The sequence below is a fragment of the Thunnus albacares genome, chromosome 9 (assembly GCF_914725855.1).
Source record: "Thunnus albacares chromosome 9, fThuAlb1.1, whole genome shotgun sequence".
NCBI classification, from domain to species: domain Eukaryota; kingdom Metazoa; phylum Chordata; class Actinopteri; order Scombriformes; family Scombridae; genus Thunnus; species Thunnus albacares.
In genome coordinates, this window is record NC_058114.1 from 32,528,221 (window position 1) to 32,552,481 (window position 24,261).

The 24,261-nt window shown below is 38.9% G+C and overlaps 1 protein-coding gene across 1 annotated transcript; it reads right to left on the reverse strand.

Moving 5' to 3' along the window:
* Positions 1 to 327: 327 nt before the first annotated feature.
* LOC122989128 (desmoglein-2-like) lies at positions 328 to 22,528 on the reverse strand. Its single transcript, XM_044361805.1, has 15 exons — positions 22,206 to 22,528; positions 17,087 to 17,215; positions 13,834 to 13,989; positions 12,841 to 12,982; positions 11,906 to 12,075; positions 10,863 to 10,997; positions 10,467 to 10,652; positions 9,683 to 9,782; positions 9,358 to 9,598; positions 8,551 to 8,693; positions 7,983 to 8,204; positions 6,360 to 6,614; positions 5,983 to 6,104; positions 4,185 to 4,454; positions 328 to 2,289 (listed from the first exon to the last, which is right to left on the reverse strand). The coding sequence occupies exons 1-15, from the start codon at positions 22,263 to 22,265 to the stop codon at positions 1,321 to 1,323; spliced, it is 3,300 nt and encodes a 1,099-aa protein (XP_044217740.1). The 5' UTR covers positions 22,266 to 22,528; the 3' UTR covers positions 328 to 1,320.
* Positions 22,529 to 24,261: the final 1,733 nt, after the last annotated feature.

Below are 24,261 nucleotides of genomic sequence, written 5' to 3' on the forward strand. Positions count from 1 at the left end.
GCCATCTAGTGTGATGCACACACACAAAAAAAACCATGACTAAATAACTGGCATTGTACTGACATCTAGTGTTTTAAGAATCAACTGGCATCAAACGCTTTGACATCAGAGGACAATCCTTTCCCTGTTTATTCCACTCATCCAAGTAAGTATTTCTCAGAACTGTGTAGTGGGTGGAGACAGGCTGAAAGCTCTTGATTCAGGTCTGACAAATGACAAAACATGAGCAGAATTTGTTGCTAAATACTGTTAACAACTAACAACCTTTGTGATTTTCAGAAGTCCTGTTCCATGAAATAAATCACAAGACCTTTGATAGAGAATGACTGATTTCCTGCAGACACTTTAATCACCTAATAGTCTATAGTCATATAGCACACTGAAAGCACTTTCATTTACAGTTAATACTTATTTGAGCATACACATACAATTGCAAGTTGCTATTACAAGTATAATACAACTGAGATAAAACACAAGAAAATCTTAAAATCTTACATACAATAGTCAATGTTTAATCAAAGTGTTTTATTTCTTAAGACCTAAAAATGTGACTTGTGATATAATCAGTAGTTGTTAAATATCTGAAATTTAATGTGTAATGAAAAAGGAAAAAAGAAAAAAATGTATAATATAATGTGCATTTCACTGCAACTTTATCTGCACTAAAAATAGAAAACAGTTTGGTAATCCATGACAGATTTAGTGAGTTAAGGAAATAGTCATTTGTTACAATGTCATTTGTAAATCACATGTTCATGTTGTCAGAACTCATTCCAGCTAAAGAAAACTCCCCAAACTGTCTGAGATGTGAGACAGCAGATGGCACTTTGGTTCATGTTTCTGGGAGTGTGAGAAATCAGAGATCAATATATAACTTCACAAAATCAATGCTAGGTACTGAAATTTAGTTCAATTCTTTTTAAAAAAATTTTATTAAATCCCACAACAAATCAGAACTTAGATAAATTAAAATTAAGAATAGTTATCATCATTGCATATTTTGCAAAATAATGTATTTTGTTGTGTTGGAAAGACAAGACTGCTCCAACTTTTAATTTATTTCTTTTTTCTTTGCCTAGAGAAGCTGTTATTGGAAAAAAAAAAATGTGGACAAACTTTCAATGACTTTGGTCACCTTTCATTTCATATTTGGAAAATGCAAAATGCCAAAAAGAGTTCTCTATAAATATTGTTCAATGGACTTTTGGTAAAGACATTGTTTTGGCTCACTGTATAATTGAAGCATTGTTTTTGCTTTTTTCTTTGTTTTGTTTGTTGGTTATTTGTTGGCATGTTTGCTTGTTTGTTGTTTCAAACAGTTTAACCTGTCTCTGCTGATGTTGACTGAGTACTTCTCTTCTTAGCTCTCTCTGTGAACACTACCTGCCCTTCTTCATATCTTGCTGCTCCCACACCGATTTGTCTATCTATCAGTGTGATGTTCTGAGTGGCTGGTAGCATCTCTATGTTAGCATGACACTGCTCGGCCCTAGCTCCACCCTCTGACTTGATCCAACTACTCTTCCTGATACCCGTCACTACTTCTGGGCCCTCAGACCTTGAGCATGTCCCCACTCCCTTGATCTCCTTTGGCACACTCCCTAGCCTGGTTCCACCTAGAGTTGAAGTCCCAGCAGTGTTTGCCCCATGCAGGATGTGCTCAGTGTGTCCTGAGTGTCCCTTAAGCAGAACCATACCCTGCAGGTTGGTGACAGGCGCCTGCAGGAGCACTGTGCTCTGAAGCTGTGGCTGAACTAAGTAGTGCATTTGCTGCAGCACAGGGGTGGTGGTGTAGTATACAGGCTGCTGCTGCAGTAGAAGCTGCTGACCAGCAGGGGGCAGCATAGCCGTGGTAACAGCGCTGATGGGAGTTGAATGAGCCATGGTGCTGGAGCGGTGTGATGACTGGCCATGTATGCTGCCGGTGGTCGTTCTGTTAAAGCCCATGAGGCTGGTGGATGACTGGCTGACATTTTGGTGATCTTTAAGGATCTTGCTATGGATGTTGGGTGGTTTAGTCTCCAGTGAGGGCATAACAATATGGTCAGCTTTATCCACTTGTGGAATGGCAATATTCTCAGGTGTTGGGGGTGTTGGAGGTCTAGCAGGAGAACAGATGTCAGCCAGGGTCTTGAACTTTGGCCCAAGGTCATCAAGGAACTGGAGGTCATCATCAAACTGCAGGAGGCTACAAGAGCCCATTGAGCCAACAGAGGAGCCCTGGCCCTCATAGGCATAGTCCAACTGACAATCCCTCACTGCCTGCTTCTCTGCTGCACAGCTCGCATTCTGCAGAGAGATCAACATTAACACAAAGAAAATGAAAGGCACGTTACTCTTGTCACTGCCAGTTCTTCAGTAATGATTACAACCAGCACATCCTGACAGGCAGCACTCGAACAATCTTACCTCCAGCCTCCTATATTCTGGGATATCTTTACATGATTTATAGTTTAAAAAATTCCTTATTTATCTTATACTGGCTCTTTCTGCAGCCCCTCAGCCTCTGTCTGAAAAAGGCTGTTTTATTTAACGTCTTTTTCTACATCTGCACGTTGGAGGAGGACAATGCTAACAACCTCAGCAACAAAGAACCGACCGAACGTACAGCATGCTCATGTCATCTTGTTGGGAAAGTTAAAAAAATACTGCAAACAAAGTATTCAGGGCAGCTGAGTCCCGGGCTTTGTCTTACATGGGAGCATTTTTACATATGTTCACCTCAGGTATTTGGAACTTTGACCATGTTTAACATCCGACATCATAACAGTATCTTAAAGACAGAAAATGACAAAAAGCATGATATGTCCCCTTTAAAGTAACATTTTAAATGGGAATACAGAATGGGGAAAAACACTTATATACTCATCCACAATCGAGCAAAACTTTTAAAATAAATTGCAGAATGTGTTTCAGTTTTTTCAATATTGTAATCTTTAGTTTCCACCCGCTGTTATCGGCAAATGTAATATAATTTAAGACGTTTAAGAAGTTTTTCTGTCCACAGTTTTGTACTTTTGACTTTTTATCAAAGTCTTTTTATAACACCGTTGTTCATTTCTTAGATTGATGATTTAACCAGGACAGTTTCATGCTGCAAGCTATAGAAGTTCTTCAACTGTGACTCACGGAACACTGTCTGAGAAAAATGAAAATGAATTGGACTTTTTCTTCTGAGACCAGGGGCTCTCGATATGGCTCGTTGCACTTTGCAGCTGGGTTGGACTTTTTGATATCAGCAGGTAAAAACTTTGTCACATGTACACAAAAGTGCATGGTAGAGGTCTTCTACCTCCAGCATTACAAACATCAAATCACAGTGGTTCTCCAGAGTGATACCCCATGCTCGCAATTAGAGCTGCAATGATTAGTCGATTAATCGATTAGTTACCAACTATTAAATTAATCTCCAACTATTTAGTCATTTAGTTGCACTTATCAGCTGCGAGATAAATGTATCTTTTCTCAACTTGGTTGCGTTATCACAGTGCTATTTCATGGCACTTTGCTGTTGTGTTAAATGAACAGCTGATGTGAGCATTGACTGTGTTCTGTAAGTGCAGAGGATTTCAGATTGAATGACCCTTTGGTAAGGCCATGTTCTACCTGCCCTCTCACAAATCCTGCAGAACATTTTGTCTATTCTGTCCACATTTTCATGTCTTAACCATTTGAACTTCTCCTGCAATTCTGGATTAAACGTCTTTTGTTTTTGTTTTTTTGACTGTTGTCTCATCTTCCATTTCTTGAGGAGCAGGAGCTTGACACTTTTCTGTGGTCTTGCTGGACTTGGCTGCAGTACTTGTTGCACCATCGCTTGTGTTTTTTAAAAAACTGTCCCAGGGGTGTCTGCTTCACCTTCGACATTTCAGGGTCGTGTTAACTGCTGTTGAGCCAAAGTGAATGGCTGTTGCTGGAGTGTGTGGCTTTTTTTGATGATAATTTTGATTTGATTTGAATTTGATGACATCACTTTGGGCTTTGGGAAATAGGGATAGAAATATTTCACCATTTTCTGACAACAACTTTTCTTTAAAAAATATAAAGAGTAGCTTACTCATCATGCCTGGTCTACAAGCATGAGTGATGTCATTTATCACAACAGTAAACCTTCTCTGTCCATATGGTTGCTTCTCAACATTTATATGCTTTATCTCCTCTGCTCTGTTCTGTACGTTTCTCACCTGGGAGTAGTACTGGTGCAGGAACACATCAGGGAGAGCAATGTCATCAATGCCTCCATACTGCCCAACTTGTTCCTCCATTTCAGCGGAGTACATCTGTGTCCAGCTCTCCTGTGATGGTCCATAACTGCTCTCCTGGATCATGCCATCGCTGCCTAACTTGAATTTGTAAGTGTAGTTAAGAGCCATGGGGGCAGATACTTTGTTGGCCTGTGTAGCAGATTTGACAGCAGGTGTCATCAGGACTTGAGGGCTGAGTAGAGGAACATCCTGAAGCAAACAAGGACACAGAAAAAAAGACCCAATCATTTTTAAATAGATATTTTGGATTGTTTTTAATAAAAGGACACCTGCATGTTTTTGGCATTTGAGGCAGAGCCGCTCTGGGTGCAGAAATATAGAAATAATTTAAGAAGGAGACCCACCACAACACCTTTTTACATTACGACAGTTATCATCCTGCAGCTTTGAAAAAAGTCTACCATCTGTCAGTTACTAGGATACAGATGTATATAAGACATTAATGATCATTTGAAGCACATTGTTATGGCAAATCCTTGTTAGATAAAACTTTCAACACAATGAAACAAATTAATCAGAGTCAACTTTTAGTTGCCCAATCTTGTAAGGAGTCCTTGTGTAATTTCAGAACTCAAATTAGTGAACATAAATATAACATTATGAATCGTGAGCAGAAGTTTCCAGTAGCCGGACAGTTCAGAGCTTATAATCATGATGTTATTGACCTCTGCTTAATGGGCACCTAGGTTGTTCAAGTTTCCTGTTAGGGAGGCAATTGAGATTAAAAAGTCAATACAGAGAAAGTGTGTTTGGGTTCATTATCTGTGCACTTTAATACTGTCTGGTTTGAATTAAGATTTTGTTATTGTCCTGTTTTTTGTGATATTATGCTGTTCAATGAGATTTGTTCTGTTGTTGGCCATGCATGATTAAACAACTGCTGAGTGCTTCCATGCTCCTGCTGTTTGACTAAAAGCTAATGGGAAATATTATAATAAAATATTTTAGCCCTATTCGGGCTAAAATAGCTGAAACCTACACTATTCCCAAAGGTACCCAAATAGTCCCCTTGCTTATGATGATACTACTGTGGCATATTTTGTTTTTTAGTTCATTTTTTTTAAAGTAAAATTGCACTTTCATATATTTCATCAAACTGGACTTTAGATTGTGCATTGTATTCAACCTCCACTATTATATAATTGAATTATTTATGCACATGTCACATTTTTTTCATAATATCATACACTTCATTTCTTTGCAAAGTCCATATTTCCTTTGTACAGTCAATAGTTCATTTCAAGTTTTATATCCCATCTCAAAGCTCTTACTATTCCATTTTGTGAAGAGATTTTTAAATTGAATTTTAATTTTATTTTGTTTATTTCATTATTTATTATTACCTTACTTTTACTTGCAAACGGCAAGAAACATTCTTTGTATGCTGCATACTTGGCTAATAAAACAGATTCTGATGTCTTTTTGGGCCCTGCCTGCAGTATGTGATGACTGCATCATGTATGTACAGACAATCATGCACTTGAAATTTTCTTTGTAGGCGTCGCTCCATACATGTGGGCTCTGATCCAAATAGTTGGGTGAAGTTGGATATGCTATATACAGGAGGACAAGATGAAGAATCCCCTCACTCAGTCCCATTACTTGTAACAACATGCCTTAAAACCTGACATTTTTAAATGACGTGTGGACACAACGGAGCGAGGGACGGTGGGAGCGGATGACACCAAATCTGTCTGGTTCACAGTTTATATTTTACCTTGTCCTCTCCTCGGCCCTCTGTGTGATAGACAATCAAGTGTTCTATGGTGTCAATAGGAAGCTCAGAGAAGGTCCCTGGCACTGCCCCACATGAGCAGGTTATCAGTAAGAGACCTAAGACTGAAATACACAACAGTAACACACAAAAAAACTGTACAAAACATTTCAAACATAGCAAGGAAAATGAGTTCAATTTTATTTTACACTGATAATGTTTTTCATTAAATATTTGTAATTAACCGTAGGATAGAGTTTTAATCCAAACTATAGCTTCTCTCAGAATTAGCTTGTAAATGGCCATTCTGTTCAAACAGTAGTCCTAGAGGACAGGGTATTTGTGAGGTTCTAAGTCATGCTAACTTAACTTATACTCACAAAGCAGTGTCAGAAGTCCCAGGATCATTGCCCCTAGTCCCACTCCTCCAAATGTGGATGACGATTCCCAGAGAAAAGCTTGTTGAGCATTAGTACCCGCTACCCTGCAGGTCCCTCCCTCCTCACAGGTGCACACGTGTAGTTCCAGGAGCTGGGGGTCAGGACAGGCGAGGCCCTGCTGGTCCTGGATGATGAGGGAAACCCGGTATTGGCCAGGCCACAGTGGTCGCAAAGCCCTAAGGGATGCACTGGTATCTAAGAGCAAGAAAGAGAGGAGTCTTACCATTCCACTGCAGGAAAGGATGGTAGGATTTTAGATAATGCTTCATTTTTTCCCCTGTTGATATCATTTGTGTTCTGTTTGGTCAGTTTGCATCAGTTGTGTTCCAGGGTTAAGAGCCTGAGCAGTCAGTCATAACAACTTCTTTCCAAGTCAAACTGTTAGCCTGCTAAGCCCACTTGCCTCAAATTTAGCTCACCAACAAGCTAACTCATTTAACACCACTATTTCAAAGACTGGCAACATTGGTCAGCATGTCCGTCTGACCCCCCCCACCCGTAGAACTTGAGTATGCATATTTCATAGTTTTCAATTTAACATGAAATTATTCCATGTGTACACTAAATGTTTTAAAGGGGTACATGGAAAATGATAGCCTAACAGCATAATTGTTAGGTGGAGCAGAGCAGGTGGACCCAAATGCAGCAGACTGCAGGCAGAGTAAAGATGCAGAATAATGTTTTTATTTTAAGCTCATGCATGCAAATACAAAGCTGGCTGATCAGAGCGAGACAGAATACAGAACAATACTGAACTAGCAGAACAGAGGATCCAACAGCACTAAACTGAAAAACAGGACTCAAATAAAAACTAAACCGACAAGGGGATGGGGAACAGGTGACCAACTCAGAACAGGCAAGGAGCTGATAGGCTGAGGAGGCTGATCTGTATCAGCCAAAGGCCCACACCACACACACACACAGACAGAATAGGAGGCAGAGGAAAAACACCAGGAAGACACAGAGAACAGACTAACTAGTAAAGGCAGCTAAAATGGTTATAATGCCAGAATCTTTTAAAGACACAAATAAGCTTCAAATAAACCTTCTCCCATTCAGTCCAGTCTAAACAAACAGGGAGAAAAGTCCAATGGGCCTCTGGTGGACTGGTGGAGGGACATAGAGCCAGACTGTGACTGAGCCATGACAATAATATGAACAAATTGATATTTCACTTAACAGACTTTAAATTTATGGTTGCCAGTGCGAGTTCAGTTATGTATGCTAATGTGTGAAAGACAAATACCCTACGTAAGCCTACGTGTGATAAAGTACAACGTGGTCAGAAACTGATTTATGCTGCATAAAGGCATGTTTCTGTATGTATATGCGTAAAATTCCATTAAATATTCGGACTGTTTACTGACGCCAGTTACAAAAAAAGGGAACAAAAGGCTATTGTGCGCATATCATAATGTACATACATGCATGTGAAATGTCTCCTTTACATATACTGCTCTTTATTACTACTGCCTCCTGAAGGTTATCAAAGGGCGAAGTTTTTGATGGCAAAATAATGTTCACACAGACTGCTAATACTAAAAAAATAAAAGGTATCCATACCATTTAAAGGTTCAACCCTCCACTCCCCCCTCCTCTCCTCAGCCACAAGGCTGAAGGCGAGAGGGGCAGAGTTGGGATCTCCATCCTCATCCTTTGCTGTGATGTTAACCACTTCAGTGTCTGAGCAGATGTATTGAACGCGGTTGGTCAGTGTGGGGCAGTTGTCATTTAGATCTCCCACCTGCAATGCAATTGTTCCTGTGGCCGTCTTCGAAGGTATGTCTGGGGGAATCAGAAAACATAAGCAGTCAACAAGAAAAAGCACAACAAATCCCAAATCTAGTGGACTATAAGCCTTCCATGTTGAATTGTTTATCTGACCTACTGGCAAACCAGTCCACAGCTGAGAGTGCCTGAAATCTGCATATGCAAATTTTTCACACTAGTAGCAGTGGGATTCAATGTGACATAAAAACTATTGTTTAAAGGAACTTTAAAATATTTAAACAGTGGTCCAAATTTTTCACTTTCTGGCCAACCCCAAACTTCAAAAATTCAGAAAACCCCAAACCTTCAAATCAACTCTCTAAATTCGAGGCTACACCTACTGTCCATGAACAGAACTTACCCTGCGACAGGCACAGTATTTCAGCATAGTAGGTTCCATTAACCACGAATGGTGACTCTCTGTCTGGGGCCTTTTGAAGTCTGATCTCTGCTGTGTCTGGGTCGATCAACAGCCAGTTATCAGGATCGTATCCTTTAGCATATCTGTGGGAACAAGGTGCAATGATATTAACATTTTAGATGACAACAATGTCATTCAATTGAAATGTGAAAGTGTTATTCTATATATAGTTTTTCATTTTGTTAAGATATCTAATGAAAAGACCCAAACAAAAATATGTTAATCCATCTCAATACTCTCTGACTTCTCTACACTGGCTGACCGTCGGTTCTCACTGAAAACATGGATCTTTCATAGCAGCTCACATATATATAGTTGAATCATTTCCCACATTTAGATGGTAACTGTAGTTTTTAGCAAACAGGAGGAAAATTGGTTAGGTTTGTTGCTCTTTAGTGAGTATTTTTGGCAGCAGGACAGTGTGTGTGGGATTGAGTCAAAACGAACTACAGCGTGTGTGTTCATGGCAAAGAAGCAACTGTCACTTAGTGCAACAGTGTGACTCCTTCATGAGTTTTTGGATAACAATGGAGCTCTGTGGCACAAAGGAAAAAGATAAATCAGACTTCAGCTACAAATACATTACTTGTAAGAAGATCAACTCATTCTTAGTTTTGGTTAAAATATATAGAATATTTTCTGTCCTTATCAAAATGGCAATCTCAGTTATTTTATAATAATGTCTTATTTTACAACTATGTGTTAATGGAGCTTTTTGGCTAAAAAGAGAGTATGAACTAATCTCACCGAACATTTTCTGCAGGCTTCCCAGTGTCTGTGTCAGTGGCTGCAAAGACAGCAATCACCTCCATTAAGGGATTGTCCTTTGGATTCTCTGAAACAGAGACGGGCTTCACTGAGGGTTTAAAGGTGCCCCCCTCAGGCTGATTCAGCACTGCGATATTCACTGCGTAAAGTTTTTTTGGCCTCTTTTTCCTGGAGGGTGTTTTAGCAGTACCTCCTTTAGCTCCACCTCCACCTCCTACTCCACTTCCTCCTCCTCCTCCACCTCCTCCTCCTCCTCCTCCTCCTCCTCCTCCTCCTCCTCCTCCTCCTCCTCCTCCTCCTCCACCTCCTCCCCCATCATCACCCCCTCCATCCCCCACAGGTGGGGCAACATTGGATACTACCACTCCAAGTTTGATATCAGGAGTTTCTTCAAAATCAACAGGCTGGAATGACAAACAAAGTTGGAGGCACATCAGTTTACTGTCAGTCAAGTTTTAGGTTTCTGTTTAACAGGTTCTACTGAAAATGAATGCTTTTGTTTGTTTGTTTGTTGTTTGTTTCCAACAAACCACATACTGCAGTTTACTCATGACACATTTCTTGTTATGTTATTTAGTCATTAAGCACTTAAAGTCAAAACTTCACTACTGAATATCTTTAAATCTTACAGTTTTAATTCCAGTCATTAAGAAAAACCCTCTAAGCCCCCCCCTCTGATTGTTACTGTAAGAAAATTAAGATTTTATAGATTGAGATATTCAGTTCATTACAGTGATATTAGAAGGTGAAACAAGACTCTCTGTACATGTTTAAGTTTGTAGTCTGACGGCATTCAATTTGTGTTGAAAGTGAGACAAATGCTATTAAGATTGCTGTCATGAAGTGACCACAGTGTTCATTCAGACATGAGACCTACATAATGTATTGCCGTCAGATTAATTTATTAATGGGTGGATGTCTGAAAAAGGCTATAGTTTTTGCCAGTGATTTATGCATTTTTGTTGTAGACAATTACATCTGAAGATTAGATTGTGAGAGTTGATGACGTTTTTAAAAATATTGTCTCAAAATGTATATGCAGCACTCTGATTCTGGCTGTTCAGATGCTGCAGCACAGACAGATATACCTTCTCAAGCATGAGAACACCTTCGTTGGTTTTGGGGTCAGTCTTTATGCTGAACACCCCATCTTCATTTCCAGTGACGATATCAAAAACAGCCTTCCAGTTGTCAGTGTTTTCCTCATCAGAATCATGCACTTTGAACCTCATGACCTCCACATTTGCTGTGTTCTCTGTAATGCTCACTGAATACTACAACGACACAACAAATGCAAGAAAAAAACATTTTAAATACAGCAGAATAAATTGTATATATGTTCAGGCAGATGGGTGGGAAGGCAGAATATGTAGTCAGGTATCCATACATATGTAGGCAAAGGTTTATTTAATTATGATTCTATTTTTGGCAATGGCTATTCAACAATAGAATATTTTCAAGGACAAGACAGTCAGAAGTGGTACCTCATCTTTTTCCAGTGTGGGTATGTTATCATTGATGTCCCCTATTTTGACATGAAGTGTACAGGTGCCTGTGTTGCCTGCAGGATTTCCGTCCATATCAGTTCCTTTAATTGTTAAGATGTAGGAACTTTGATTCTGTGAACAGTAGGACCGACAAAACATTCAGTTCATTATCAAATGAGAGATGAGATCAACAATCCTATCAACCATTTACAAATATTTTATGATGTACAGTAGGTTTGGGCAGTATCAAGGTATTACATTATACCGGGATATTTAAAAATCCTTAAGGTACCATAAAAATAGGCGCCCCTCTTTCTGTTAAACGGATGCAGAGATGCTGTATTGAGGTGATGTACTGTAGTGCACAGCATGTGCCACCAGAAGTCAGTCTCTATTGGTGGGACAGGCAGCTGAGCTGAGAAAGATGGCGACTGCGAGTGGTGGGGATAACGTTACAGGACTAGTAATAAAGAAAAATGCCTCTGCCCCTGTTTGGGAGTATTTTGGGTCTAGTCTCAGTGATAAAGGTGAGCCAGCCAACATGGGCGAAGTTGTGTACACCATTTGCCTCAAAAAAGTTGCGACTGAAGAGGGAAACATCACCCACACATTTTGTCCGTTCAGCCCACTAACATGTTGGTATCCGTTGTGGAAACAAGTGTCAATTGGTCCTCCAACAAGAATCTATGGAAGAGAGGCGCTTATTTCCTATCTATTATAGTGGCCAGAGGTATTTAAACCCAGCAAGACTTGTCTAAGTAGGCTAATTGCATATTGGACACACAGCATTGTAGGATAGACAATGTCCTACATGCTACAATGACTTGTATCACCAGCAGCTCAGCTTTTATGTTTTTTTTTTTTTTTTTTTAACTCAAATACCGTCACCGTATACCATACCCTGGTGAAATGTCAGAAAGGTAAGAAGGTATGAAAAATAGATACTGCCCAAGCCTAATGTAGAGCAGATAAAACTTTAGTGAGTTGTATCTCAAACACTAAACCAAACTTGTGGCAGATTTACTGCAGAGTTTCTCCACCTCTCTGTCTAAGGTGCCCTCATTGACATAGATGGATCCGGTTTTTCCGTGTATATAGAAGAAATGTTCTCCACGATATGGCTCCTGTTTCTCAATGTTGTAGGCGATCTTAGAATGGGAGGTATCGGCCTTGTCAGCATCAGTAGCTTGAACCGTCGCAACCAGAGTCCCTGGAAAGAACCGAGCATCACATTCAGCAGGTCTTTCTCTTTTAATTTAACTGTTTTTAATTTAACAGTTAATAATATTGTAGTACTCTGCTCTCTTGCCATTAAACATAAGAAATCATGTTAAACCAAACATTTAAAGAGGTTATACTTGCAGTTAAACAGACACTGCTGTACTGTTTTAGACTTATTATATTTACATTTGTTACGTTTGTCTGTCAGCTGTGAACATTAGTGGAGCTGTGCAAACAGTTGGGTGAGCATTTCTATGGGTGTCAGATGTTGAAGTGGATATCAGGCTGTTCAGTCATAAATCTACTGGATGCATGAATCTGACCTGTCTTACCAAAAGAAAATGGTTTCAATATGAAGTTGTGTGAGTGTAAGAATGCAGAAAGTCTACAGGGTCAGCAGGTGGGAACCCTCTCACTAACTGGTGTTTCATTGAGTTGGATCCACGACAGTGTGTTCCAGCGTCCCAGAACCACCCCCCTCTTTACTGGCACCCACACACTTAACACAACATCATAGCTAGCAAACAACAACCAGCTAAAAGCATGTTAAGCTAATTAAGTAGCATGTTGCCATCACTGGCACAATGCTGCTTGACCCACCAAACAACAAACCAAACAATCTTCCTTCACAAGCAACAAAGCATACACTCTTTCTAATAGCATCACCCGCTAACAACATGCTAGCTAACAGCAACCAGCTATCAACATGTTAAGCTAACAACAACCAGCTAAAAACATGCTAAAAATGTTTTACCTGCTGGACTGGACTCATTGACTATAGCTGGAGGTACAGAGACAAAAACAGGCGGATTATCATTCTCATCCTCCACATCAAATCTCAGGTCTATTTTGTCTTCAGCCACAGTGCCGTTATTAAATCTGGCCAGTCCTGTCAGCTGTTGGACAGAGAGAAAACACACAAACAAACACATCTTCAAACCATAGTCCAAAAGGCTGCGTGTGGGTGCATAGCACACAGTGCAGCAGTATCTTTGCAACATCACTAGACTTTTTTTTTTTTTCATTTTTGAGGATGATGGATATTTTAGTGAGTGATGCCAACTGGTTCTGATCATTTCAGTCAAACAAGAAATGTTTACTCAATTCATTGATTTGTTGATCTACACAACATTAAACCACAACTAGTTTAATCAATATTTTTAGTCAATTGTCAAGCAAAAATGTCAAATATTGGAATGAGCGATTCAATGATTTATCTAGAAAGTAATTGGCATATTAATCAGTAATGAAAATAAACATTAATTGCAGTCCTAAAATGTAGATTGCATCAATTCCTAAGTACCGGAAGGAGGTCATTTTTTAACGGATTAATATATATTTTAAGACAGCAAAAAACATGCTATTTCAAACAGGAAATGTTTTACTATCAATCATACCAGTTTAATGTTTCAACACATTCCTTATTTAAGTTTCAATTCTGACTGCTTCACATCTGCTCATCTAATTCTGCCATCGACAACTCTTACGAGGAGTAGAGAGGTGCAAGTTGCTTTTTTTTGCCAGTTAAAGCCACTATGAGTAGAATTAGAACATCTGACTTTGGCACCCTCCAGAGGTGTGATCAAAAAGACAGTGTGGCATACAACAGTGCAGGTTTAATAAAATCACTTAAATTTCATATTATAAATTATAGTACATTATTTAGTTAGTTATTTGGTAAGTAGATGCATAATAAGGCTCATCACACTGTATGACCACACCACAGACCGTTCTCTAGAGTACTCACAGTGTAAGTTTCCCTCTCCTCTCGGTCCAGTTTTCCTCGCACACGCACCTCTCCAGTTGTCCCATCAACAACAAACAGGTTGACTGGTTCCTCAGTGGCCCCGTGGCCCACCAGAAAGTAGAACATGTTCTCTTTTTCATCCCAATCTGACCTGATCTGAATAAAATAGTAAAAGATCTCTGAAAATCCAGGTATGATACAATCAATGTGTCCATCTACTCCATGCTCCGGCCTGGGGCAAACCTTGGCATAGCATGAAAAATGAGGCTCTGTGCCTGTGGTCACCATGCCAGTCCAGCAGCAGGGGCTCTGCTTGGGTTGTCTTGTTCTCTGACTGAGCTGCAGCACCCTGCAGATCCTTCCATCTCAACGCAGCTGTCCTCTGCAAAGAACACCTGGCCTCTGCAACTTTTTATATCCATGCTTCAATAAGAGTTTTTCTCAATTTCAACAGAATTCTTGCATTAAGTCTTAGTGACAGGTGTGTAGGATCAAAGTCTCATGACTTGGAAAGGAAACAAAGATTCCCACACACTGTCCATCACTTGTACCAAACCTTGTCCATATGACCTTTACCCAGGGAAGGTCTGAGAAACATTGTCAATATAATGCAAGTGATGGCTGATTCTGATGACACCATAGTTACTTGTAGTAGTTATTCAAGACAATAAGCCTTTTCACAGAAGACATTTTGACATGTCACAGCAGCAAGAGGTGTAAATAATCAAATGAATGAGGGCTGTATTCCATTTAGTTGCTTCAGTTTAGCTGGTAGTGTGCATACTGGCTCACTGTCACACTGTCATGACTTAATGGGACACTTGAATAGAAGAGAGCCATCATTAATGTTATTAGTAACACCTGTGTTTTTCCTGCTATGACAAGTCAAACTGTCTGCAGTGAAAAAGGTCTATTACCGCAGTATCTGCAGAGAATTTTGATTTTAATTTTAGATCTGTCTGTCTGGATTACCTCACATTAAACTATATGATAATAGATGGATGCAGCTTCATAATGCATGATGAAGGGCCGGATGAGCAGCCACTTTGGACAATTAGCCATTAGCTGGCTTATTCCCAGCCAGCTAATGGCATGAATAGAAATTAAAATTGAAAATTGAAAATTTTGAAATTGAAAAAGAAGCAAAACACAGAAAACAATTCCAATAGGTAAAGATTTCTTGAATGAAAAATCAAACAGAGTTAACAGTGACATGGCCCACAGTGCAGAGAAGTAGCTGTTCCATAGTGGGACGGAAAAGGTACCACATTGTTTTGTTTGTTTTTCAGCTTCATGTACAGGACTGAACCATTATCAAAATGTACATTTGGACTGCCTGGCTTACATCTGCTTGTAACAACATAAATATATACAAACAGGAGATGACTTGTTAAATTAGGTTTCGAAAGAAGCATAATCAGAACATAAACAGATGTCCCAGCATACAGTGTTTCAGACTTAAAATTCTCAAAGACTTTTTTTGTAGTGTGAAGAAAACAGAAATGATAGAAACGTGCTGTATATCTTTAATACATATTAAGATACTGTAAGTCATGGTTGCTCCCTAATGAAAACAAATCATACCACAGTGAAGATTGGTGTTGAATTTATTTCCTATCCCTGAACACTTTCAATTTAACAAGGTCACTGAAAGCAGCCACACATGTTTCCTCGCTGTAACCATTCCTCCTGTTCACACTATTAAAAGATCCCCTTTAAATGTGCTTTCAGTGTAAGTGATGGGGGACAAAATCCACAGTGTGTTTTCACACAGTCATTTAGTGCAAAAATGCATTTAAAAGTTGATGTGAAGCTTATATGAGGCTTCAGCAGTCTGAGTTAGTCATATCAAGTGGATATCTGCCACATTTACAGTCTTTTTAGCAGCAAATTGCTTCTTTGTGTTTCCTTGGACAGTGTTTCCCTGTTGAGCTGCGGTGGAAGTATAGTAATGAAAAGAGGGACTTTGGCACTAAAAAGAATGTAACATTGAAAGATATCTACTTGATTTGACTCATTTGGACACTGAAGCTTCATATTAGCTTCAGATAAAAACTTTTAAATACATTTTTGCACAGACAGACGACTGTGGAGTTTGTCCTCCATCACTTACATTGTGTAAATGCATTATGAAGGGATCTTCTAAAAGTCAGTATGAATGATTATGACAAGAAACACTTTCGAAGAAAAATGTTCATTTGGGCTCCTGACTGTTGTCTTAAGACATGCTTGAAAAATTGTGAACCTTGCTTTAACTCAATTAATTTTTAAGGCAGCAGAGAAACATATGTTTCCAAGTTGAACCAGCATTGTTTCACAGTGTACGTACTGTACTTTCAAATGGTTGGAATAGGAAAATTTACTAGCAAGAAACAACCCCACTGCCAAACACTGAATGACATATTATTTTTTTCTATAATATCTGCTCATTACAACCAAGGTCAGGAAAAGATTAGGTGAGGGTAAAAAAAACAAACTTTAATTGCACATCTGTGATGGGATGCAGACACTATGCACTCATCCACCACCCCTGTATACAGGTACAGCACTGCTTTATAGCAACAGAATGGCTGTGATCACCATCTGCTTGTACAACACCTGTGTGTTGTACCTCAGCCTCATGCTAGAGGGCAGCTCATTGTACTTTAAGTGCTAGGATGGGAACATTTCCAAATAAGGCAGACTTGGCAGGAATAGTCATACACTATCTTATTAATGGAAAAGTTTTGATGCACCCTGAAAACTAAAGAAGTCAAGCCTCAATACAGACACTAAAGTAAAGCGTGACAACTTTCATTTCTCGTGTCAATCAATTTTTATTTCTGTGGAGCTGTTTCCAACTTTTCTATGTCACTCGGCTCGGTGTATTCATGAGTCTGACCTAAGACCTGTATCAAAAGATAAAATAGATGGTGATTCATGCAATGATCATACAGTCTCTTATGTTCTCTTCTTGAATTCTTCTTGAATTATGATAAAGCAAGACCTGCTATGCTGGGATTAGGTGTTTCCCTCTCTCATTTGACTCTTTCACTGATTGAGTATGAGTACTTTATATCCAAATGTATACATATTCAAGCTTTCAGTAAGAGGGCACGTTAACTGCTTTCTGTGACTTTGTGTCAATGCTTTTTCCTGTAATTTATAATCATAGCATAACATAGACTCACTTAGAGCTTCAGTTTGGTGAAAAAAAAATCCCATAAAAAACCAGAACCACAACACAAAGTGATGATGTTGGGGAACTTCTTACCTTGGCAACAGTGCCTTTCGTACTGTAGTCAACATTCTCCTCAAGAGTCTTTGTGGGGATAACCCAGTCCCTCTTCTGGCGTCTTAGCTGTGTGTGGTTGGCTGCACCACCTCCTAAACTGCTACACAGCTGCAGAAAGAAGAACATGTTCATGTCACTTTATTGATCGTGAGTGTAGTATGGGAGGAGAGGAGATGCTGCTGAGGCTGTGTTTATGCTGACTACGCTGCGCAGTGCAATTTTGGTGCTCACTTTGGCATGAAATTGCATTTGGTTTAAATCTGTTCAGCACTATATTTTGCATTTGGACTCGTTAATGTTCTTTGGCCTTTAAGTACATAAATTAATGTTTCAGCTATGCAGAGAGGGAGCAGTACCACAGAGTTTAATAATTAGCCTTTATTAACTGTTTTTAGTAGCCAATGCCAGAAGCTGTGGCACCAATATACTGTATTGCTATTATTCAGCATGGGCACAGACAATTATCAGCTAGCATGTTGTTAGCTGGTGATGCTAATATATGGTATAATGCACACCTCTGATGCAGATGTTTGTCTTCTACATGAATGTGCAAGAATTTAACGGTAGGTATTGATAGCAACAGTGGCCTTGCATTTCAAATGGCTGCATATATATAGCACTTTTATCCAAAACACTCTACAATTTGCCTTTCATTCACCCATTCATACACACCGATGGCAGGGAGCTACAATGCAAGGTGCTGGCCTGACCATCAGGAGCATTTAGGGGCTCATTGTCTTGCCCAATGAAACTTTGACATGTGGACAGGAGCAGCTGAGGGTTAAACCGACAACTCCGATTAGCGGACAACCTGCTCTACCTCCTGAGTCACACTGTCCCCCCTATAGTGGGTAGTGGCTTTTCGCTAAAAAGGTTTGAGGTTGTGCACAGTGGAGTTTCTGTCCCATTCTGAACTAGCTTTTCTCCTACAGCTGCACTTCAAACCTGCAGCCAAAACAAATATAACATATCACATCATCGAGGTGTTGTAATTGTAACCACAGACACATTATTACTTTTATTAGTTAGAACAAGAAGTTAACAGTCACAAGACGCTATACTGTTACACATTTCATTGTATTTTTATGATTTAGTAGACATGTGTTTGAGGTTATTCCAGCACATGCCTACCTCCAGGCCAGAGTGAAAGCTGTAGTAAGGTTTGTGCAATCTACAGTTCACCTGCAAACACACTGTCACAAACAGATCACTGAAAACATGCCTCACAGGTTCAGTTAACATGCTAACTTAAAGCAATAACATTAAAATGCTAATGTTCAGCATGCCATTATGCTGTTAGCTTGTTAACATGTTAGGTTAGCATAAAGTTCAAAGTACAGCTGAGGCTGATGGGAAGGTGATCATTAGACTTAGAATCGTCTTTTATTCCATGGAGGATTTGTCTGTCTGCAGATACACCCCTCCAGCTGGCTGTGACAAAAAGCAGCATTTCTCTTTTAATAACACAAAACTCATAACACATTAAAAAAACATGTTGACAATTTTTTTGACTGCAAAGAGAGATGACTAAATGTGATTTCAGTAGAACTTTAAAGATCATACACACCACCTGGCTGATTAGACCTCAGCTCAGGTTTAAACTAGGCAGAGCTATATGGGGAATGATTTACAGTGTTTTGTTTTGTTTTTTTCAGTAGGTTTGCTTTAGAGGATACGATCACAACACATACAGAGCCTGGCTCCTCACCAGTTAGCTCTATCATAGGGGTGCAGCAATCAGAAATTAGCTTTATGAGTGATATTTGGAGCTCGGACCACAGTCCTATGTCAATGTTGAGTTTGACAGCTCAGTGGACACAGACTTCAAACTTCATAAAACAAGTTCCTTATCGTCAATGTTTTGCAAATAATAACTGAAAAAAGACATGAAGAAAAAATCTAAAGGTTGACATTGAAAACACATCATGCAAAAAATTGATGGGAAAGTTTGTTTATTCTGTGTTTGCCAAGGAATATGGGCTTGTCTATTATCCTGACTCTAAATAAATGAAAAAAGATCAAAGGAATGCAAACACGTCCCAAACAGCAAGATATACAGATATGTTACATGATACCGAAAGCAAGATTATGCAAATTCACGTTTGGACTAAACAAGTTGGCAAGTTTGCACAGTAATTACTGAATCAGTTATAAATTAATCAACATTCTTTTAGCACATCAAACCATACATGTCTGAGCCATCAAACATGTATGAATCTGCAGAAACATGAATCTGCAGAAAGGCCACAGAAGTCATTATCACTGAATTGAGTCTTATGTCATTAAACATTAGCATGTTAGTACTGTCACTGTGAGCATGTTGCCATGCTGGTATTGGCATTTAAAATCAGATTAAACTTGACTACAACTTAGAAATGGCACAGAAGTCATTATCATTAAAGCATTTACCCCCATTAGTAACAGAAAAACCAACTGTCACACCATGTGTCGGCCATGATAGCACAAAAGACCTGCTGTCCCCAGGACACTGAGTTAGGCTAGATCTCCTATGAATCAATGAGCCATGGCCTAGTGAGAGCGCAGCAGTGATGGGTGACACAGTACGTTACAGTTTCAGATGAGACACTGAGGAATCATTAAGAGATGAGTATATGTAGGATACACATTATGAGCAGGAAAGAATAATACAGGCTGAACACATGTTAAGAGTAGTGATGTAGTGAGTAGGATTGAGAACATCTTTAAGATCCTTTACTAAAGTACCAGTCATAAGACTGGACCTGTCAAGCAAGCCATTAGCTGAGCTAGTTTGTATGGGTAATATTAAAGGACGAGTTCACAATTTCTCATTTTCTCTGAAGCTAATTGTCTCGATTCTATTATCCTCTGTTTCTGATGGAACTTCAAATCAAAACAGGAGGGCCAGTTGGCAATCCTGATTTGCGCTTATATTATTGGGCTAGTCATATGAAAATTATTACATGGTGGCTTGATGATCAGATGGGAGGAGCTATGACAGCTTGGTTGCATTATTTTCTCTCCTATACAATTAGATAAGTCCATATATAGTATTATTATACATAGTACTGTCAGAATTCGGAGACAAATAAAGATATATTGTTCTCTACCAGCGTTGTCAGTTTTACTTCCTATAATTGGAAATCCATCCTTTTTACCATCTCAAATGGATGAAGCATTTTATCAATGGGAAAATGCAGAAATATATACAATTGGGATTTATATTCATATGGAACATTTGCCTCATTTGATCAGTTACAACAAAAATTTGGGCTTCCATACAGCCACTTAGGAATTATATACACTCTCATAATTATATTTTTTATAAAGCCTCATTTACTATTTTAGAAAGATGTCTGAATCCACATGCAAACTCCAGCAAGACACTGACACAAATTCTACACGCTTTCAATATTTTGTGTCCCCTTTTATGTCTGGAGTTGAAATATCAGAAGAAATTTGGCAATCAAGTATGAAAAAGATCAACTTATATTTAATTAACTCTAAACATCACCTGGTTCAGTGCATTGATTGTATTATTCCAAAACAAAACTATATAAAATGTTCCCTGATACATCAACCAGCTGTGATAAGTGTACAATAGAACAGGCAGATCTTGCACATAGTTTTGTCAGTTGCTCAAAATCACATAATTATTGGACTAATATCTTCAATATTTTACCTAGATTGTCTAAAAGACATATTGATGTACACCCCCTCCTAATAATTCTGGGGACATCGGAATCAATATCGACAATGAATAAATCACAATAACCTATTGTTTAACTACAGCAACAAAACTGCTTCTTTTGAACTGGAGTAAAAAACAACTTCTTTACTCCAGTTCAAAAGAAGCAGTTAATATTTAGATGAATGAACTTACTGAAATACTACACATTGAAATATTAAGGTATGTTGCAAGAACTGCATTGGAACTCCCTCTTTGTTTTTTTTGTTCTAGGAAGGGGGCTTGGAGGTGTGTGTTGGTAATTGCATTATACTGGTAATTTTATGTTGATTGTATTTTGTATAAAAAATTATGTAATAAAACATATTTGAAAAAAAGGTTTATCTGAAACTAATATGAAGCTTCAGCCGTCCAAATGAGTCAAATCAAGTAGATATCTTTCAGAGTTACAGTCTTTTTAGTGTCAGAGTCCCTCTTTTTGTGAAAATCAAAATTAACCACCGCACACTGTAATGACTTCACTGTGACTTTATTAAGAGCGAACAACGCGTTTCACCTGTAGCTTCTTCAGGTTCCTCTTTTTGTTATTATACTTCCACCGCAGCTCAACAGTGAAATACTGTCCAAGGAAACACAAAGAGGGAATTTGATGCTAAAAAGACTGTAAATGTGTCAGATATCCACTTGATATGACTAACTCAGACTACTGAAGCCTAAAATTTCAGATCAACTTTTAAATACATTTTTGCACAAAATGGCTGTGTGGATTCTGTGGATTTCGGCCTCCATCATTTACATTGAAAGCACACATGAAGGGGATTTTTTAATAGTCAGTATGAACAGGTGGAAAGATTACAGCGAGGAAAACCTCTTTCACTCTTCATACAGACACCTAACTGCTGTTTTAAGACAGAAAAATTGTGAACCTGTCCTTTAATATGATTTGACACATTATTTTGAAGGTGATATTAGCAGGTTTCAAGGTCTTAAGAAAGTTATACTTTTACATGGCTGTTTTTAGTAGGTCTCTAATCTGGAAAACATAACAACATGGGATGTAAAATTTACAGGGATTCATAAATGAACATCTTCAAACCTAAACTTTTAAATTTCCAAAACTGCCCGTAAGACAAATCTCTCACCTCTTTAAAAGTTAGTAATTTTAGACTTCTAATCCACCTTCAACGACTGAAATTGAATTTAATGAAAATCTAATATTGATTTTTACAGGATGTGTTGAGGTGATACAGGTGTGAGTGGTAATTACACTAGCACTAACACAGCTGCCTGAGAATTTTAAGACTGAAATATTGTCAACTGAGTTAATGAATTTAAAAAAGTTTGACCTGTATACTTTTATGTCACATACAAGACTACATATATTAAATGAACTCATTTCATGTTTGTAGCTTCCTACAGGTGTGAACTCACCATAACACACCATAACAGGTGAAGTAGTAAAACAATGGATGACATCGTCGCCATGTCCATCAGGTAGAAGCAGGACTCAGCTCCCTGCTGCTCACTGGGTGGATAGCGTTCCTCCAAGTAGACTGAAGCACAGTTTGATGTAATGTTACAGGCGCGCTACAGATGCCAACAGCAACAAAGATCATAAAGCTTTCCTGTTATCATTGTCTCCACATTCCCTGCAGCTGCTCTGCCTCTCCTCTTATATGTCAGTGCCTTTAAACCCCTCCCTCCTCACAACTCCTCCCGCCATGTTAACTACTGTTATTACAAATTTAGATGTTGGATGTCTTCAGTTTGTACATGATCTGCCTCACAGTCGACTGTTGGAGTCCAAACTCTTTAGAAATGGTTTTGTAATCCTTTCCAGCCTGGTGAGCATCAACAACTCTTCTTCTAAGATCCTCAGAAATCTCCTTTGTTTGAGCCATGACACACTTCCACAAACCTGTGTTGTGAAGCTCAGACTTTGATAGTGAAGACACAGATTTCTCTTCTTTAAATAAGGCAGAGCCTCCCAGACTCACACTTGACTGTCACCCATTGATTGAAACACCTGACTCTAATTTCCCCTTCAACTGAACTGATAATCCGAGAGGCTCACATAATTTTGCCACGCACAAATATGTAACATTGGATAATTTTCCTCAATAAATAAACAAACAAGTGTAAGGTTTTTGTCTCATTTGTTTAACTTTATCTAGTTTTAGGACTTGAATGGAAATCTAATCAATTTTAGGTCATATTTATGCAGAAATAGAGCAAAGTCTAAAGGGTTCACAAACTTTCAAGTAGCACTGTATATGATAATGCCAGCAGCACAAACCTGGCAATGACTTTGTGTGACAATTTTTCCCACGACCTTGGCTGCACTGGACATACATCACAGTTAACAATAAAGGCAGGGCTGAATTTACCTGAAGTAGCGAAAGCCATCGATGAGGCGAGGCAAGTGGTAAGCCACTCAGCAGTGTCAACCTGTGTGCTGAAGAAGCAGCAGGCCCACCTCAATATCAAAGAAAACAGGCTCCAGAACAACAGTCCCATGTGTTGGAATTCAACCTTGGATGCTGGAGCGACTTCATGAGCATCACATCTCTGTCCAAGCCATACTCAAAGACTAGACTGTCACCAAATCCAACGCCAGAAAAGCCCTCTCAATGAGAGCCTCACAACGGGAGCTGATCCAACAGTGCTGAGACTCAAACTCTGGTTTCCTGGATTTCCCAGACCAGAACTAAGACTTGCATGATAATGCATTTTGGCCCTCACCTCTGGAATATTCTCCCAGAGGAGGTCAGGGCATCAGACACGGTGGATAGCTTCAAACGGAACATTAAAACTTTTGATGAATTTTTGTAGGCTTGCTTTTATTTAGTTTAGTGGTCTCATAACTGCTTACGGGCTCTTTGTGTTTTACTGTGTCTTATTTTCTGTTTTTATTTGATTTTACTTGATCTTTCTTCTTTTATAGATTTGCATTTCTTTTGTCTCTTGTGTTTTATCCTTTGGATTTTTGATGTAAAGTGCTTTGTGTTGCATTTGTTGTATGAACTGTGCTACACAAATAAAATGTATTATTATTATTATTATTAATAGTAGTAGTAATAGAAGTAGTAGTAGTATTAGTATTAGTAGTAGTATTATTATTTTGTGGTCTGCGTCTTATCTTAGAGCCCTATGCCACTGGGATGCCTCAAAGTAGTTAATGCCTTGATCTTTCCTAGACTCGACTAGCGCAATTCACTATGACCCTGTTGCAGCCACAGCTGCCTTCATAATCTTCAGCTAGTATAAAATGCAGGTGCCATGAAGACTAATAACTGGATCAAAGAAATGTGTCACAGCAGATTTAGTTTCCCTGCATTGGCCTCCAGTCACTTTTAGAATGTAATTAAAGCTTTGATTCACAGTTTAACTTAAAGGCATGTCAAGGTCTTGCCTGTGGTTATACTGTTAATCTGACCCCATATTTACCACTGCTAAAATTCTACAATACAGTTTTACTAGAAGTGAG

Excerpts from the sequence above, each read along its gene's own strand:
- LOC122989128 (XM_044361805.1), bottom strand. The coding sequence starts at position 22,265 with ATGGACATGGCGACGATGTCATCCATTGTTTTACTACTTCACCTGTTA. Across the intron at positions 10,653-10,862 it reads CCACACTGGAAAAAGATGAG|TATTCAGTGAGCATTACAGA; the intron begins GTACCACTTCTG and ends GTGTCGTTGTAG. Across the intron at positions 6,615-7,982 it reads GAGGGTTGAACCTTTAAATG|ATACCAGTGCATCCCTTAGG; the intron begins GTATGGATACCT and ends TCTTGCTCTTAG.